Below are 14,008 nucleotides of genomic sequence, written 5' to 3'. Positions count from 1 at the left end.
GCCATTTCAGAACTGAACCCGTAAATTGGCAACTATTTTTCGGTTTTGCCCAATTTACAGGCTCTGTTAGAGATGGTCTTAGGCTTCCTAGGCGCGGCAACGATTCCTTCCTCAGCGCCTCTGTGCGCGAAATTTTTGGGACCCAATCCAAGGCGTGCCCCGCGCGCGCTTACAACTTGTGCGCGGAAAATGAAAAATAAAATAAATCGTGGGCTCGGCAACATTTACCTATGGAAAACGCTGTGTATCCTCCGGGGGTTCGCGTCGCGCCATCGTCCGCCTTGCTGGCACGCAAATAGGGAGACATCGGTGATTGAGGGACCCATCACGAGGCTCATCTTTTCAAGCCGTTTCTCCTCCACTCGTTTTTGCCCTTCGTCAACTCTCTCTCTTTTCCATGTTCTGACCAAAGAGCCATGGTTTATCTTGGCCGCCCGCCGCCCATGGCACCCGCCCGCTCCGGCAAGCGCTCGAGGATTAGTTCCGCCTCTCGCCACACGCTGCAAGCTCGAGCCCTAGCCAGCCGCCCTGCAAGCTCGAGCAGGGTGACGACCCCTCATCTGTCGTCCTGGCCTGCTCCCCAACCTCTTCATCGGGCTTAGGGGAGATGCCGAGTCTAGAGCGGCAGGATTTGGGCGTCGAGGGCGTCCAGAGTTGGCGGTGGTGCTGGAGGACTACCTTCAGTGGCTACCAGCCTTTGCTGCCACCAGCCGTCGACCCGGCAGCAAACTGTGCTCGCCTTTGCTGCTACAATCTGTCACCGGCGCTGCTAACAAAGGACACCAGCGCTGCTACAATATGCCGCTGGCGATGCTACAATCTGTCGTCGGTGTAGCTTCAATCCTTCCCCGTCGGTACTGCGAGCGGCCCGGCGCTGGTACAATATGCCGGTGGCGATGCTACAATCGGCCCCCGGCTTGCCGTCGACGCTGCTACCAAAGGACACCGGTGCTGCTACAATATGCCGCTGGCGGTGCTATAATCTGTTCTGTCGTCGGTGCTGCTACAATCCGTGCACCGTTGGTGCTGCTTTCGTCATCGTCGGCGCTGCTTCAATCCTTCCCCGTCGGCGCTGCGAGCGGCCCGGCGTTTCTACTATCCGCCCCAAGGCGCTTCCTGCGGCAGTTGCTACGAGCGGAGCCTGACGTTACTACTAGCAGTGGTTCCTTGCAGCCATCGGCGCCCGACGTTTGCTACTATGGACGCCATGAGTTGTTGCGAGCTGCCTACCAGCGGGAGACCGGGATGCTGCAAAGGTGCCGGCAGTCTTCTCCGGTGATGGTTGGGCAACGCTCCCATGGCGAACGGCGATTGCTGCAATGGCAGGCGATGAATGCTACTATTGTGGACAGCGTCTGACCACGCGTGTCGTCTGCTAAGATGGGGCTTGGACGGCGACCTCACCGGAGCTGGATGGCGACCTCGCCGGAGCTGGAGTGCTGGATGCGGGTCATGGCCAAGCTGACCGCGCCTATGGCGACGGGTTCAGGATCGCCATGCGCTTGAGAGAGTAAGCTGATGCTTTGTCGGTTTCTGTTTTGGAGCTGCAGAACCTCTGGTGCGTTGCCTTTTTTCTTTCTGTTAAGCGCCGACTCCGAATGAACGGGCTTAATTAACCGCATCTAACGGCTGGCGACCCAGGGATTGGGGATTTGATCCCGGGGGGCGCTCAGCATTGCCCTTTACCTATTCTCTCCCCATCTTCCCAACCCTAGCGCTGCGCCGCCACCAATGCGCCGCCACCTCTTGTCCATGTCGTCACCTTCGCTACCTGGCTCCCTGCCGCCTCTGGGTCCCCAACACTACTCAGCAGCTCCAGATCCAAATTTCTTCCCCTACCCGGCCGTCCTTCCCTCTGCAGTTGAAGCATCCTTCGCTGCCACGGTGGTTCCCAATTTAGTGCGGCGCATCGGCCTCCACAGGACACCGCTGCTAGCGCTTCACCTGTATCCAACCGTCTGCGTGACGTCGTAGACCTGAAGCACATGTCTTCCATCTCCGGTATCTCCCTAAGAGCATCTCCACTCGTCTCCCCACAGAGCCCCCACGGCCACTTTTTTTCATCCGGACGGCGAAAAACGGCCCAGTCAGGCCCCTGGTTCCTCGTTTTGATCCGGATTTGAGCCTATTTTCGTCCGGACTCCCCATGCCATCCCCGGCCCCCCGGGGAGCGCTCGGGGACTCCGGATGAAGCTAAACCAACCGCCCACGCCCACGTGTCTCCTCTTTCGTCCGGATTCCCCGAGCCGTCCTCTTTTTCCCCGAGAAACGCCGCTTGGGGAGCACACGACTGGAAATATACTGCCCCCCACGCCAAATCTTCCTCCAATCCGGACAAAAATTTCGCCGGATTTGGGCGTGGGGAGCGCCAACGAGTGGGGATGCTCTAACCAAGGTAAGTTCCCCGATCTGTACATCCACATCCACCTTTTTTTCTCCTTATCTGGAGCAGTGAACGATTGACAAGAAGTGTTGATGAAATTTTAATAATGGAGTATCTGTATGAGCCGTACGACTTTTCCACATCTCTAGATGCTCATGTGTGTAATCGTTATATGATAATTTTAATACTGGAGTATGTGTATGAGCCGTACCACTTTTCCTCATCTCTAGATCTCCGTATGTATTCTTGAACTGGTGTTTAGCTATTTAAAATTTTCACGATGAGCTGATGTTTATTCACCGGTTTGCAAAAAAAAAAACTATTCATTTCTGTGTACCCTTACGGCCTTACAGTAGAAGTATCGACCTTTGTAGTACTATTTCTTTTCTAGCACAATATTTTATATTTATAATATTGTCTTTTGTATGGTGGTCAAATAAAGACACTCCAAGCTTCAAAATCCTTCACTGTGTATGTTTTTTATGCTTATGATCTAGTAATAACTCAAGTATACTACCTTTTGACTGCACTAAATCTCAGACTGGGCGCTAATTATAATAATGTTAATTGCTTGACTGCTTTATGGTCAGTTTTGCAGCATGCTAGTGTTAGTAGCATTGGCAAGTACTTGTTGTTTCATTAGAGCTGTCACGGATTTGTTATCTATGCACCCAACCATATGTTTCAAAAATCATTATTCATATTAGTGTTCTTTTGATCACTGCAGGTCAAGTAAAGGCAGTTTATAAATGGAAACTCAAAGATGCAGGTACCTATGCAAATGATATCTCGGTTTGTATTGATTATGCATATATGCTTCACATGCGTTTCATGTAGGATAGTCATGAGTTGGTTCTATGAAATAAAATTGTTAATTTATGATTAATTGTGGTTGCATGTCTTTTCTATTACAACTATTATCACTTTGGTGCCTCTGAAATGCCCAGACACCTAGAGCATGACAGAATCTCTTGAACTATTTGTTTCATGATATATTGCAAGATGGCTCTAAATAGATATGTGATGAGGTTTCCGAAAGTCTGAAGATAAATTGGAAATAACTAAGCTTTTTATAATAACAAAAGCTCAATGCATACATCATCCAGAACCTGAAGGGGTGTGGCAATGCACATTTTTGAAAGTTCTACACTTTTCAGATTTGAGACATTCACTGGAATGGATATTCAGAAATATAAATCAGAGAAGGATCTGCCTCTTTATGCCCTTCCGACTGGAGGTTAGTTCTTAACTTCTTTCTCCATTATTGCTCTTCGAAGTCTTTGATGTGCATTACTTGTAGCTTTCTCATTAGTGTGACAACTTTATCATAGAAAGCTGATTGTTGTAGAAACAAATGAATGCATGCACTTCAGCACAACTGTAGGATACCGGATACTTGAGTTGTTATTTTTCATAGGCCTATTCAGTAGAGTGTTTGTTCGGTCTACTGTGAGTACTCGATCCCTTCTTGCATGTGATAGTGAACTGTTTCCTAGCTTTAGCAATTGATCCCCAAGATAGAATGATTGAAGCCATTCCTAGCTTGCAACATGGTTCTAATTCTCGACAATTAATAAACTGTTTTGCACATACCTAATATGTTCATTGCATTAAGTATTCATCATGCATGCAGTAAGTTACATATTATTTTTGGCAGAACTCAAGAGCATAAATTGAGGAAGAAATTGATGGCGAAGATGGCGATGAAGGGGACGGAGAAGATGACAATGTTCAGAGAAGAAAATTTGTTGCAAATCCAAGAAACTCTTCAACCCAGCAAGATGAAAGCCTTGTAAGCTTCTCATGCATCCTTAGTGCATATTTAAATTTTTTGCTTCCATGTTTCTGTAATTTTCTCATGCATCCTTGTTGCATTTATATATATCCTTCTTTTCAGATTAGGATGGATGTGCATATTTGTGCATGCTTGTGTGTTTTATGCGCATCCTTAGTTGTTTCTGTTGTGCTCATTTTCAGGAGCAGCACTTGATGCCCTTGGCCGCAAGCAATTAATCCCAGTTACTAGATGTGCTTTTCAGTCTTTTGTTCACAATGAAAATTAACAACATAGAATTTTTATAAATGAAGATTCACTGCTGAAAACTGAAATTTATTCTCTAAGCGCTAAAATCAATTTAAACACTACATTTTTTTTGAAAGTTGCAGCCTAAGCACCATGACACTACTGACGAATTCAACTTTACTATATTTTTCCATTCAACCGCTAGCATCACATCTAATCTATACTGATACATGAAGTGAAGTTACACTATCTAGCAGAGACGCAGTCGCACAATTGTAATCCAGCATTTCTATTTGTATTGCTTAGCCAAATCGTGTCCTGTTTGTTTTGTTTGTGAGTTGGAATCATAACGCACACACATCAGTTGCAAGTTTTGCCAAAACGTGAGCGCTATTCAGAGCAAGTAGTAGCAAAATTGGTGCATGGTTTGATTCATAAACTAGCGTCCAACTGTAGATCAAGTTGCAAAATCGTGTCCTGTTTCTTTTGGTTTCTTTTTTCTCAAGCCTTGTACTAGATCTGGGTGATGTTTGTGGCCTTGAACGGGATTTTTTTTGTTCATGCTCCAACATGGCTCTACTTTGGTAGTTACTGAAATTTGATGAAAAATTACTCATGATCATGGTTACTGGAATGTTCTAAAATTGTTTGATAGTCTTCTTTTTTGGTTTGGCTGTTTGCATATAATATGCATAGTAGTTTTGGGTCCAACATATGGCTGAGAGTAGGGTACCTGCTTGTATTTGTTTTTGCAACCTATCTATTTGTACTAGTTTGTGCAAACTGAGAATGTATGTAACAATGTAATCTTATCTGTCTGTACTTGTATGTGCAGGTGTCCCATTCTAATATGAATTATCATGATAAACTTTTCCCGCAAACCACCAAGTACCCGGACGTTTCCCATCAATAGAATGAATTGTGTAATGGAGTAAACTTCGTCATATTGGTAGTCATCTGCTTCCATTTTGTAAACCTGGTTATATGGTAATTATTTGGCTTCCATTTTGTAAGACCTGCTTATATGCGGTGACAACTTATCTATGTTTTGTTGACTACGTTGTAATCAGTAGAGAACATATGAACAATAAGTATTGTAAGAATTTAATCTATATCAGAGTCAGGTGTGTGATTCTTTTGTGATATGCATTTATGATTGTGCGGAATATGAGAATAAACTGAATTTTGCCATTCATATATCTAAATTACTCAAGTGTTGGTCGGCAAAAGAAACATTGACTGATTGTTAATTAGAAGGAAGCTTTGTATGGCACGTTCCAACGGAAAGTTGGTCAGGAAAAATTACCTCGTCTGAAGTTTGGTTGGCAAAGAAATGTTGGTCGGTAAAAGGTTGTCGGTCGGCAAAGAAAACGTCGGTAGGTAAAGCTCTAGGCATGGTATCAAACCGTCGGTCGGCAAAGAAAACGTCGGTCGGTAAAGCTCTAGGCATGGTGTCAAACCGTCGGTCGGCAAAGAAATCTTGGTCGGGAAAGGCCTTTGCCAACCAGACTTATAGTGAGCAACAATGTCGGTCGGTAAAACTAATCCCCGAACGACTTTCTGTTGGCGTAAGCGGCTCGACCAACTTATCAGTTGGGGTTCTAGTGCTGTGGTGTGGGGATCAAAGGTGCCCAAATGCACAATATGAAAGAAAGATGACCTAGCCAATTGTAGTTGATACTGATGATTGCATATGAAGCCAAACAGCGATCGTTCATCCGCCGACAACACGGACTCGATATTGCTGCATCTGCAGTCTTCGAGGGCCTCCATCATGCTCCATACCAGTTGATGCCCCGCGGGTGGCTCTCCCAACGGTTTATCTGGCGTATGCACTTGAGGTTGAGAAGGATCGAGCTGAAGATTTTGAGGACCATCACCGAGCTCAATCTCATAGGGTCCCCGCCGTTGAATCTGGGGATCAACAACAGAGATGTTGTCATCCATCTCTGTTGACACAACCCGAACAACGGAAGGACAGTATATTCTACAAGCTGATCATCTAGCAAATAGAACATTGTGCATGTAGAAATTATGACGCACCCATACTGCACCTTAAAAGCTTTGCCAATTTTGATAGTCTTGCATGCATAGAGGCAAGTCGGCAGTTTTTGCTGACCATGAATTTGTTTTGTTGAGTGTGAGCATAACTGATGCTTCAAAAATGTGGCTCTGTTGTATTGACTTGGCTCCATAAGTTCACACTGGAAAAGATATTCCACATCTGACATTCCAATCCTTGAGCAGCAAAAACCATACGCATAGACTCAAAATGAGCACATGTTTTTTAGATCAAAGGAACTGTGCCTGACTTTGAATTAACAAAGCCAACAACGGCGAGATTGATACAAAGTGCTGAACCCAGCTTACAAACCGACACCACACACCCACACGAACTACCGAAGAGGCTACATCCGGAAGCGCGACCAAGAAGCTCAGCCAAAGCGCCTACGAGGACTCGAAGAAGAGCTGGAGTCTACAGTGTCGGGCCGGAGCTCACCCGAGAGCGAGCCATTTTCACGCGCGCCTCAACAACACTCCTCCGTCGCAGAAGCGTCACCGGAAGCCGACCACCACCGAGGACCGAACCGCGTTGCTCACAAACCGAGAAGTAGCACCAAGGAGGCTCGACCAGGGAAGGGGACGGAGCAAGCCTTGCCGAAGATCGCCAAACGAAGCCACCTTCTCCACACAACCTTCGGAGAGCTACTTGTTGTGGACTCCAAGACGATGTCTTCAAGAAGATCGCGACACCGGAGTGCCGCCACCGCCCGATCCGAGGATCTTGTGTTTTCACCCGGAGACTGTAGAAAGACGGAGAGAAGCCCCATGATGCCTTCAGGAAGGGGACGGCGTCCACAGACGTCGCCATCATGGCCCAAAAGGGCAAGGGTTTCCCCTCGGCATGGCCTCTCCTCCTTCTACACAGGGTTAGGCCGTCGAACGACGACCGAACCGCCGCCACAACACGCGGCTCGCCGCGACCACGTCGCCCGCACGACCATGGCCACCGACCAGCACCAGAACCTCTGGCTCGCCCATCAACCAGCAAGGTTCCCACCGACCAAGGCCGCCGCCTTGGAACCAAACTCCTCGCGCCGCCGGACCGCAACAGAGCACCGAGAACCGCCACCGACGCAAAACACCCGCTCTCGAACAGGTGACGACCGACCTCACCGGCATCTGCCCCATGCAGAACACTAGGTGAGTGAGCAGCTCCACAGATCTAGGCAGCCCACAGCCACCACGACGAGTGCTGCCACCGGATCTGAGGAGGAAGGACGGATAAGAGCTTCCGTTACGCGATCCACGGCCAGCAACCACCCCCGCTGCCGGCAGCGAGAGATCCGGCGGAGGAGACATGAGGAAGAGGGCTCGAAACGGGGCCGGGCCCCTGCCCGGCCGGCCGAACCACCCTGCGCCCCGCGCCCTGCGCCCTCCAGGAAGTCACCCCCGGCGGAGCGGACGCTCGTCGCGCCGCCGCCCACCTTGCCCGTCGCCGCTCGCGCCGCCCGCAGAAGCTGGTCAGGCGGCGCCGCCCGCAGCCTTCGACCGGACGCCGTCGCCAAGATCTCGAGGGGAGCCTGCACCCGCGGCGTGCTGAGCCTCCGCCAGCCGACCACGAAGAAGGGGGCCTCGCCGCCGCCGTCAACCGCTCGGGCTAGGCCCGGCGGCGACCATCGGCGGCAGCGGGGCGAGGGGAGAGGGAGGAGGAGTTAGGGTTAGGTGGGGAGGGGAGTTGGTGGCAGATTAAAGTTTTGATCAAAAAAAAAAAGAGAGCACATGTCAACTCCAGATTGATGGAAACTTCCCGCCGTCTGATCCATATGGAATAACAGCATTCCACAATCGACCTGTTTGAGCTTGCCATTCAGCCAAAGATCATCATGTACATTTATTATCAGGAGGACACCACATCTGCTTGGCATAGGAGCAGACTGTGTAAAATTCTTGCACATCATATTCTCCAGCCAGATTTTCACTAACAACAGAACCAGTATGATGATGTGCTTCTTAAATTCAGCCAGATTATACCAGGTTTGTAGCAACAAAACAAAGATGCTAACAATTGCTACTGATTGCTTGTAATAGGATAAGAAACATCAAACCCGTGTGTGGTGCCTGACAAGTTCCAATCCTTGCACATGGGGAAGAAATTGCACGCCCTTGGAGCCATATTCGAACATGCTTCTCATGAAAATCTGGAGCAGCAAACCTGGCAATTCCACAAAAGAACTGGAGGCATCGGCCTTGTGATCCTGTACCTGGCGCGGCATAGCAGCCAAGCCAGCCAGCCTCTTCGTGTCGTCGACACGTGAACACATGCGAGCATCGAGGCGGTATCGCAATTTCGCTAGCTCAAATAGTGGCCTACGACCGACCGGCGGCAACGGTGGTGGGGCCCACGATAGCGATGGGCAAATCAACCAGGAGCGCTCCCAGTACTGGGAGCTTAGAGCTCTTAGAAGATATGCTCTTTTGTCTCCAATATGAGTATATTTCAATGCATTTATTTGAACATGTGATATATGTCGTTCTTGGTAGATCAAAGTGATGTTTTCTTTCGCTTGTTGTGTGCCCAGGTTCTAAAAAATTGCTAGGTCTGCCACTCCCCCTTGGTCAGCCCAAGCGAAAAATTTCAATGCATTCATTTGAACATGTGATATATGTCGTTCTTGGTAGATCAAAGTGATGTTTTCTTTCGCTTGTTGTGTGTCCAGGCTCTAAAAAATTGCTAGGTCTGCCACTGCCCCTTGGTCAGCCCAAGCGAAACCCTCATGCTAGGAGAGGAGAAAAGACGGATCAGAACGTGTGGGGAACAATCTGCCTGCGTCGCCAATCGGTGATCATCGTCAGCGGTTAGGTAGGTATACGTGATTCCTCTATACCACAAGCATGTGATCCTAGAGGCCACACCCTCAAAAAATTTAAAAAGTAAGTTTTCATGTGTACCTAACAAACAATGGTATGAGCATTTAAACACTACGTGGAGAAGAGAAAAGCCCATCAACAAATAAGAAAATGAAAAAACGGCATAGCCAGACCAGGCCATGTAGAAGAGAATCAACTCGACCAGACCAGCAAAGGTCAACCTCAGCCAGCTGAGCTCTAGTCACCAATAAAAAAAATGAAGTGTAAATAATATAGAGAAAATAACAAATTGGTTCGTATTTTAGAATCTTGTAGGTAAAAAATACCATTCATCCACCCATACTCAATTATCTCTGAACCCTTAATTTGGGGACCTTAATTTTGATGGCAACAACCCAAAAGCTAAATGCAAAAAGACATGATACGCTCATTTGATTCATAGGATTTTCTAATGATTTGTATAGAATTAGAAGATAACAATTGAAAAACACTTGTACCGTGCATAGTTCCACCATCAAATGCATTAGTAACTCGTGTGAAGGTCATTAATAAAGAATGGGGCGTACACGAATTACAACACACGGTAGAAGAAATGAATGAATGTTGTTTAACATTGTAGCGGATATTCTGGCTATACTCATAGAGCGGGCTAAGGCTGATGGCCAGATTGAAGGTGTGATTCCACATCTAGTTGATGGTGGCTTATCTATACTTCAATATGCCGATGATACAATTCTACTTATGGATCATGATCTTGAAAAAGCTCAGAACTTGAAATTAATCTTGGCGGCCTTTGAGCAATTGTCAGGATTGAAAATCAATTTCCATAAGAGTGAATTGTTCTGCTTCGGTGATGCCCAAAATGATGCGACTCTGTACGCAGAGTTGTTTGGTTGTGGGCAAGGCCAATTTCCGATTCGTTATTTGGGTATTCCGATTCATTATCGGAGACTTACAATCGCGGAATGGAAATTAGTGGAAGAAAGACTACAAAAACGCCTTAGTAGCTGGAAAGGCAAGTTGCTGTCCCTAGGTGGAAGATTGATACTCATTAATTCGGTACTCACAAACATGGTACTGTATATGTTATCATTTTTCATCTTACCAAAAGGAATTCTGCATAAACTCGATTATTATCGATCCAGATTCTTTTGGCAAGGGGACAGTGAGAAAAAGAAATATCGACTGGTTAAGTGGAGTATAGTTTGTAGCCCCAAAGACCAAGGTGGGCTTGGAGTTCATGATTTGGAAGTCAAGAATTCGGCCCTATTGGGAAAATGGCTGTTTAAGCTCCTCACTGAGGATGGGATTTGGCAGACTATCCTTCGGCGAAAGTATATCGGTTCGAAGACATTATCCCAAATGGTTTGGAAACCAGGGGATTCTCACTTCTGGGCCGGGCTAATGGCGACTAAAAATGAATTTTTTCGCCATGGCACTTTTTCAATCAGAAATGGAGCACAAATACGTTTCTGGGAAGATGCTTGGCTTGACAACGCACCCCTAAGTGAACAGTATCCTGCTCTTTATAGGATTGTTCGTCGTCAAGGTGATACCATTGCTACTGTAATGGCTACCTCACCCCCGAATGTGACGTTCAGACGGGTTTTACTTGGACAAAGACTTGCGGCATGGAATACCTTAATTCAACGGCTTGGGGATATTCAATTATCGGACGAACCGGACGAATTTAGATGGAACCTTCATGCCAACGGTGCTTTCTCTGTGAAATCTTTTTACAACGCGATCCTTCTTTCTGATCTACCAGTTGATAATAATAAAAAGATTTGGAAGATGAAGATACCATTAAAAATTAAAATTTTTGGATGGTATCTTCGTCGAGGGGTAATCCTCACCAAAGATAATCTTGTTAAGCGTAATTGGCATGGGAGTACTCGATGTGTTTTCTGTCAACAGGACGAAACAATCAAGCATTTGTTCTTCCAGTGCCAATTTGCGAGATCTATATGGTCAGTCATCCAAGTAGCGTCTACCCTGTATCCTCCGACTAGTGTTGCCAATATTTTTGGTAATTGGCTCCATGGGGTTGATTCAAGGTTTAAGTTGCTTCTTAGGGTGGGGGCGCTAGCAGTTATCTGGGCGCTTTGGCTATGTAGAAACGACAAGATTTTTAATGATAAAAATTGCTCTTTGTTGCAGGTCATCTACAGATGTACAGGTATTCTCCGTTCGTGGTTACCTCTTCAGCGAGTGGAGAACCGAGACCTGTTTACGGAGGTCTGTACACGGTTGGAGGCTACGGCGAGGGATATTTTTTCCCAACATGGGTGGCAGCATAGTCTACGGATAGATGCCCCACCTATCTCTTAGGCGTTTTATGTTTCATCTTGATGTGTATCTCGCCTAGTTTTTTCGTTTTTATCACTTTCGAACCTGAGACAACATAAACGGCTGTGTGCATCCTGGTTATGCAGAGGCTGGATGTAATTGCTTATAAAAGTAATGAAAGCATCCTTTATCGAAAAAAAAAAGGAAAAGAGGACTTGAACAACACATCGACAAGCACTTGTTCCTACGGGGTCAACACATGGGCAGATCATCAACCGGTGTAGGTACGGCACTAGGGATTGTTGACGCTCCAGCACTTGCTCCTGATCTCGCCCTCGGGAGGGCCAGTCTTCACCCCGATGTTGCCCATCTTCACCATGGCTTCTCCGAAGTCATTGTGCCACACGAATGGGGCTAAGTACTTACCAAGGAAAGAGGGACGGTTGCCGGCATAGAAATCCACCCAGCCGTTGGTCAGCAAGGACGTGGTGAGCGACGCGTCGGAGTTGAAGAGCACATCACGGGACAACACATTCTTGTAGTACTGGATGTCCAAGGTGTCGGCGGTCCTAAAATCCTGCGGCACATTTACGCTGCCGGCGCTGCAGGTGTTGGTCAGATCCGCGGCGAGGATGGGTTCCATGGCTGTGCTGGAGTTGGCAGCCGGTGGGAGACGGTCGGAGAAGGAGTTGCAGCTGGAGCGTCCGATGGAGTGCGCACCGGAAAGCACGACCATGTCGTTCTCGTTGAGTCCCTTGGCGGCGAACATTGCCGTGGTTAGGTTCAGGTCGCCGAAGGGTGGGGGCAGGTTGAAGAAGGTATCGATGTCGCGTGATACATTCCCGTCATAGCGGCCGGCCGGCACGCCATAGTTTATTTGGCCGTCGCTTAGGCTGTAGCTGGCGTCGCGGCCGGCGAAGGCAACGATGTCGGCGCAGGAGACGACGCCCGGGCAGGCCTTCTCGAGGGCAGCCTTGGCCGCGTCAATCACTTCGAAGCCGCGCAGGCTCAGGTTCGGGAAAGCCGTCCTCTCCGTCTGTGGGCCGCTCAGCAAGACGGAGGCGTCGCACCCCTGAAGATAAACCACGTGAGCATTGTTAGCTACCCAGTCGAGCAGAACGCGCACACACAGTACTAGTACAAATGAATTCGTACTGTATGTGCGTGTGTCTTCAGTTTATGTGTACATACCTGGACGAAGCAGTCGTGAAAGAAGAGGCGTACAAGGCCGGCCTTTTCGCCGGCGGTTGCATTCCGCACGGCGTCCCTCACGACGTCCTCCGCACAAGGGCACTTGTCAGCATAGTAGCCAACCTTGAGGCTAGGGGCAGGGCTCAGCGGAGGACAAGCTGGCGGTAGCGGATACGGCTGGCTGGGATTTGGGGGTGGATAGCCGTAGCCTGCGTAGATTGAAAATTCGCAGGACACGGAGCTGAGTAACGACGCGAGCACGGCGAGAACCGCAAGCTTGGCCATCATCCTACCAGCACGGCGACCTTGGCAAGCTTGGTACGTAGTAGTACTCCTTGTGTTTGCTCGAGCTCGTGAGAATATGGGATGAAGCGAACTTGCTGTTTTGCATGTGTATTTATAGTGCCGGCACATCAGATATCACCGTAACACCGGGAGGAGAAGTTTTGCAGCGCATGTGTTTGTTGGTTAGTCACCTGGCCAGCCGGAAAAATGTAATGAGCACACAAGTTTATGTGCGTGCATCGCGGCGGCACTAGGTGGTGGACATGATCGGTTTGCATGTATGCGCTGGTTAGAGATACTCTTGATGTTTTACTTCTTAAATCATTGAGGAGAAAGTCAACCGGCCAGCCGAAGGTCTCCTGTCGTGGGCTGCTAGTGTTCCTGGGTAATGCTAATCTCTTTACTTTCTTTTTTATTTGGAACATTACGAGGTTGTAGTTTCTATGCTCGGGAAGAGAGCGGCTGTTTGAGGTGACTGATTCACGAGGAGAGCCCTGGTTGCAACTTAATTATTTACTTATTTATTTTATTTATATTTTTTATAATGATAAATCTTAGTGGCAATAGTTGCAATTGGGGTTGTAAACTTGTGTCAAAGTCCTAGGGTTGGAACCGTGCCCTACGTGTTAATATATGTGTGGAAAAGCCCTACACGTGGCATATAAAAACTCTATACAAACTCTAATTACAAGGTTTAACACCCTCCCTTAATCTAAACCTCGAGAGAGGTTGAGATTACGCTTAAACTCATCTAGATCCTTAACACCTAAAGCTTTAGTGAATCCATCAGCTACTTGATCCTTGGTTGAAATGAATTTGATATCAAGAAGTCTATTGCTGACTCTCTCACGAACAAAATGATAATCAATCTCTATGTGTTTGGTCCTGGCATGAAATATTGGATTTGCAGATAAGTAAGTAGCTCCAAGATTGTCACACCAAATAATCGGTCTTTGATAAAACAT

The 14,008-nt window shown here is 47.6% G+C and overlaps 1 protein-coding gene and 1 long non-coding RNA gene across 2 annotated transcripts; one reads left to right on the top strand and one right to left on the bottom strand.

Moving 5' to 3' along the window:
- The first annotated feature begins 386 nt into the window (after positions 1-386).
- LOC127331952 (uncharacterized) lies at positions 387-5,549 on the top strand. The gene is made up of 4 exons (XR_007870123.2): positions 387-3,152; positions 3,541-3,620; positions 4,041-4,175; positions 5,242-5,549. It is a non-coding gene; the product is annotated as an uncharacterized lncRNA (long non-coding RNA).
- Positions 5,550-11,765: 6,216 nt separating this feature from the next.
- On the bottom strand, positions 11,766-13,113 carry LOC127331951 (peroxidase 2-like). Its single transcript, XM_051358185.2, has 2 exons — positions 12,759-13,113; positions 11,766-12,639 (listed from the first exon to the last, which is right to left on the bottom strand). The coding sequence occupies exons 1-2, from the start codon at positions 13,044-13,046 to the stop codon at positions 11,860-11,862; spliced, it is 1,068 nt and encodes a 355-aa protein (XP_051214145.1). The 5' UTR covers positions 13,047-13,113; the 3' UTR covers positions 11,766-11,859.
- Between the last annotated feature and the right edge of the window lie 895 nt (positions 13,114-14,008).

Source organism: Lolium perenne, chromosome 2, assembly GCF_019359855.2.
Source record: "Lolium perenne isolate Kyuss_39 chromosome 2, Kyuss_2.0, whole genome shotgun sequence".
Taxonomy (NCBI): Eukaryota; Viridiplantae; Streptophyta; class Magnoliopsida; order Poales; family Poaceae; genus Lolium; species Lolium perenne.
Note: the sequence above shows the minus strand (reverse complement) of the source record. Positions and strands in the feature narration are given on the sequence as shown.

What these genes read in the sequence shown, in the direction of transcription:
- LOC127331951 (XM_051358185.2), bottom strand. Translation starts at nt 13,046, where the DNA reads ATGATGGCCAAGCTTGCGGTTCTCGCCGTGCTCGCGTCGTTACTCAGC. An exon ending in TTCACGACTGCTTCGTCCAG is followed by an intron (nt 12,640 to 12,758) that starts GTATGTACACAT and finishes GTTTATCTTCAG; the next exon opens with GGGTGCGACGCCTCCGTCTT.